General features: G+C 47.1%; 1 protein-coding gene across 1 annotated transcript in view; it reads left to right on the top strand.

The window, feature by feature from the left end:
• Positions 1-987, top strand: part of LOC119361326 (ras-related protein Rab-2-A-like) — a 3,488-nt gene extending 2,501 nt beyond the window's left edge. The window contains exon 7 of the mRNA XM_037626593.1: positions 783-987. Coding sequence (XP_037482490.1) covers positions 783-987 — 205 coding nt within the window. The remainder of the gene's footprint in view (positions 1-782) is intronic.
• Positions 988-2,675: the final 1,688 nt, after the last annotated feature.

Genomic DNA, 2,675 nt, shown 5'->3' with positions numbered 1-2,675 from the left:
GGCGCAACTAAAACATAGTTATAATTGCATTAGTTTATATTTGCCTCAACAATTTTCAATACAATCAAAAAATATTAATAATTTCTCAGAACATAACTCAGTTCCTGGGTAATTCCCTTCTAGTGTAAATTATCATGCAATTCTAGTACCTTCGTTTATATTATCAGTAGGTATCGAGCAGCAGAGAGGGGGGGGGGGGTGCAGCCGGTAGCCTCCAGTCCGCGTTAATCACGTCAGGGCTAACCTTTTGTTTTAGGGTAATAATGTCATGGGCTAGTTTTTTTTTTTGAGGGGTAAAGCCAAATTTTAGTCATGAAAATCCACATGAAGTGGGATACAACTTTGGTCATGAGGCTCTCCAAGCCACACATGGCGCCCCGGACCTCTCGCTAGTGAGAACTTGGCTAATCTATGTGCTTCATAGTTAACAGCACGACTCTCGAAGGTAAGACTACATTGAAAATTGGATGATCTCAAGGTTATCTCCTCAATGATCGCTCCATAAACCCCATGGGATCTCCTGTTAATGTCTAACACTACTTGGCTGCAGTCTGACGCCACAACAAAGCTTACAAGCCCCAGATCTTCTGCCAAGGACAATGCTTCCCGACATGCCACTGCCTCAAGGGTGGCCGGATCTACCACCCCCTCAAGAACCAAGGCAGAGCTGCCAATATAGTGTCCCCACTCGTCCCTGCAAACTGCCGCTGCTGATCCTCCTCTCCTTGTCATAACTCCAGCATCCACATGAATTTTAAAACTTCCCGCTGGTGGCCTTGTAGGCCGTCGCTGGCCACGTTGGCTCGATCCCGAGGTGTTTCCCCTCCCCTGAACATTGGATTTCAGTGCATCAAGTTCACCAATGAATCTGACAACGAATTCGTGGGTTGCTTGTGGGCTCTGAAAGATGGACTCATGGATGGCCTTCCTTCGTGCATGCCAAATTGCCCAAAGGGTGACAGCAGTGAGGATGAAGTGCTCATGTGATAACAATTGCATCAGAGAAAACAACCATTGTCTTGCGCTTGGTTCCCTATTTTCTATGATTTTATGTGTTATGTCCTCCTTCATCAGCGCCCACACGCTTCTTGATGATGAGCACTCCAACAGAGAATGTCGCCAAGAGTCCCGCGCTCCACACAAGCTACACTGATCGGAGTCAGCCATGTGACGGTGTGCCCTCACATCATTTGTTGGCAAAGAGTGTTTTGATAGGCGCCATAGGAACATACGGATTTTCCCCGGGACTTCCGTCTTCCACAATCTTTTCCAAGATCCTTCTTCTGCCACTGCATTTGATGTTCCAGCCACACCCTCAAGCCAGGCTTCCCTTCTTAACTTGGTTGAGACCAGCATCTTGTAAGCTGACTTAACCGAAAAGACTTCGTGCTTTCATAATGCCATGCCCAGAAGTCAGGTATATTACGTGTACACAATGGAATCGCAAGGATGACCTGTGCATCGATTGACATGAAATTATCTTGAATAACCTGTCTGTCCCAAGAGGCCGTAGCGCTTATAATTAGCTCGGAAACTCTGACAGGTGGATTGGGTGTTGTGCTTCCATATGGGCGGAACATTCCTTCTCTCGGGAGCCAGTTCTGATTCCATATGCTGGTTGCTTCCCCGTTACCAATTCTTTTTATCAACCCCTGCCGGAGAGTGTCCCTACAATCAATGATAGCACGCCACACTTGGCTAGGGTGACCACCCAGTTCAGCCCCAAGAATGTCTGAGTTAGGATAGTAAATACTCTTGAGTATACGTGCACTCAAAGTCTCGGCGTTCTGCAATAGTCTCCATGCTTGTTTTGCCAACATTGCTAGGTTAAAGAGCTCAAAATCTTTGAATCCTAAGCCCCCCACGCCCTTGGGTTGTGTCATCGTTTTCCATGACACCCAATGAGGCTTCCGTTTTCCTTCTTTGCTTCCCCACCAGAACTTCCTGATAAGCATATTAAGATGTTCACATAAACCTCTTGGAAGCTTAAAGCATGACATAGAGAAAACCGACACTCCTTGGGCCACAGACTTGACTAGCACTTCCTTTCCGGCCGAGGAGATAGTGCGTTCAATCCAGCCCTGAACCTTGCTCCACAATCGGTCTTTCAGATACTTAAAGGCACCGTTCTTTGAACATCCAATGTCAGAAGGCATCCCCAAATACTTCTCATTGAGAGTCTCATTTGGAACCTGAAGAATATCTTTTACCTCTTGCCTTACCGAGTCAGGAACCCCCTTGCTGAAATAAATAGAAGATTTTGCGTTGTTTATCCGCTGCCCCGTCGCCCGACAGTAAGTATCCAGAGCATGGTACACCTCGTTTGCCCCCACACCGTTTGCCTTGAAGAACAGCAGGCTGTCATCAGCGAATAGGAGATGGCTCACTAGCGGCGCCGTAGGAGCAACCTGGAGACCACTCAAGTTGGATGACTCACTTTTGGATTTTAACAGGCGCGAAAGGCCCTCTGCTGCAAGCAAGAACAAGTATGGAGAAATCGGATCCCCTTGTCGGATACCACGTGAAGGTTTAAAGCTTTGAAGTTTCTTTGCATTGAACATCACTGAGAAAGTAACTGTGGACACCAGGCTCATTACTATATCCACCCACCTGGAGCTGAATCCTAGTTTAAGCATAATAGCCTGCAAGTACGGCCATTCCACCCTGTCGTAAGC

The sequence above is a fragment of the Triticum dicoccoides genome, chromosome 2B (genome assembly GCF_002162155.2).
Source record: "Triticum dicoccoides isolate Atlit2015 ecotype Zavitan chromosome 2B, WEW_v2.0, whole genome shotgun sequence".
Classification (NCBI taxonomy): domain Eukaryota; kingdom Viridiplantae; phylum Streptophyta; class Magnoliopsida; order Poales; family Poaceae; genus Triticum; species Triticum dicoccoides.
This window is presented reverse-complemented; position numbering and strand designations above follow the sequence as displayed.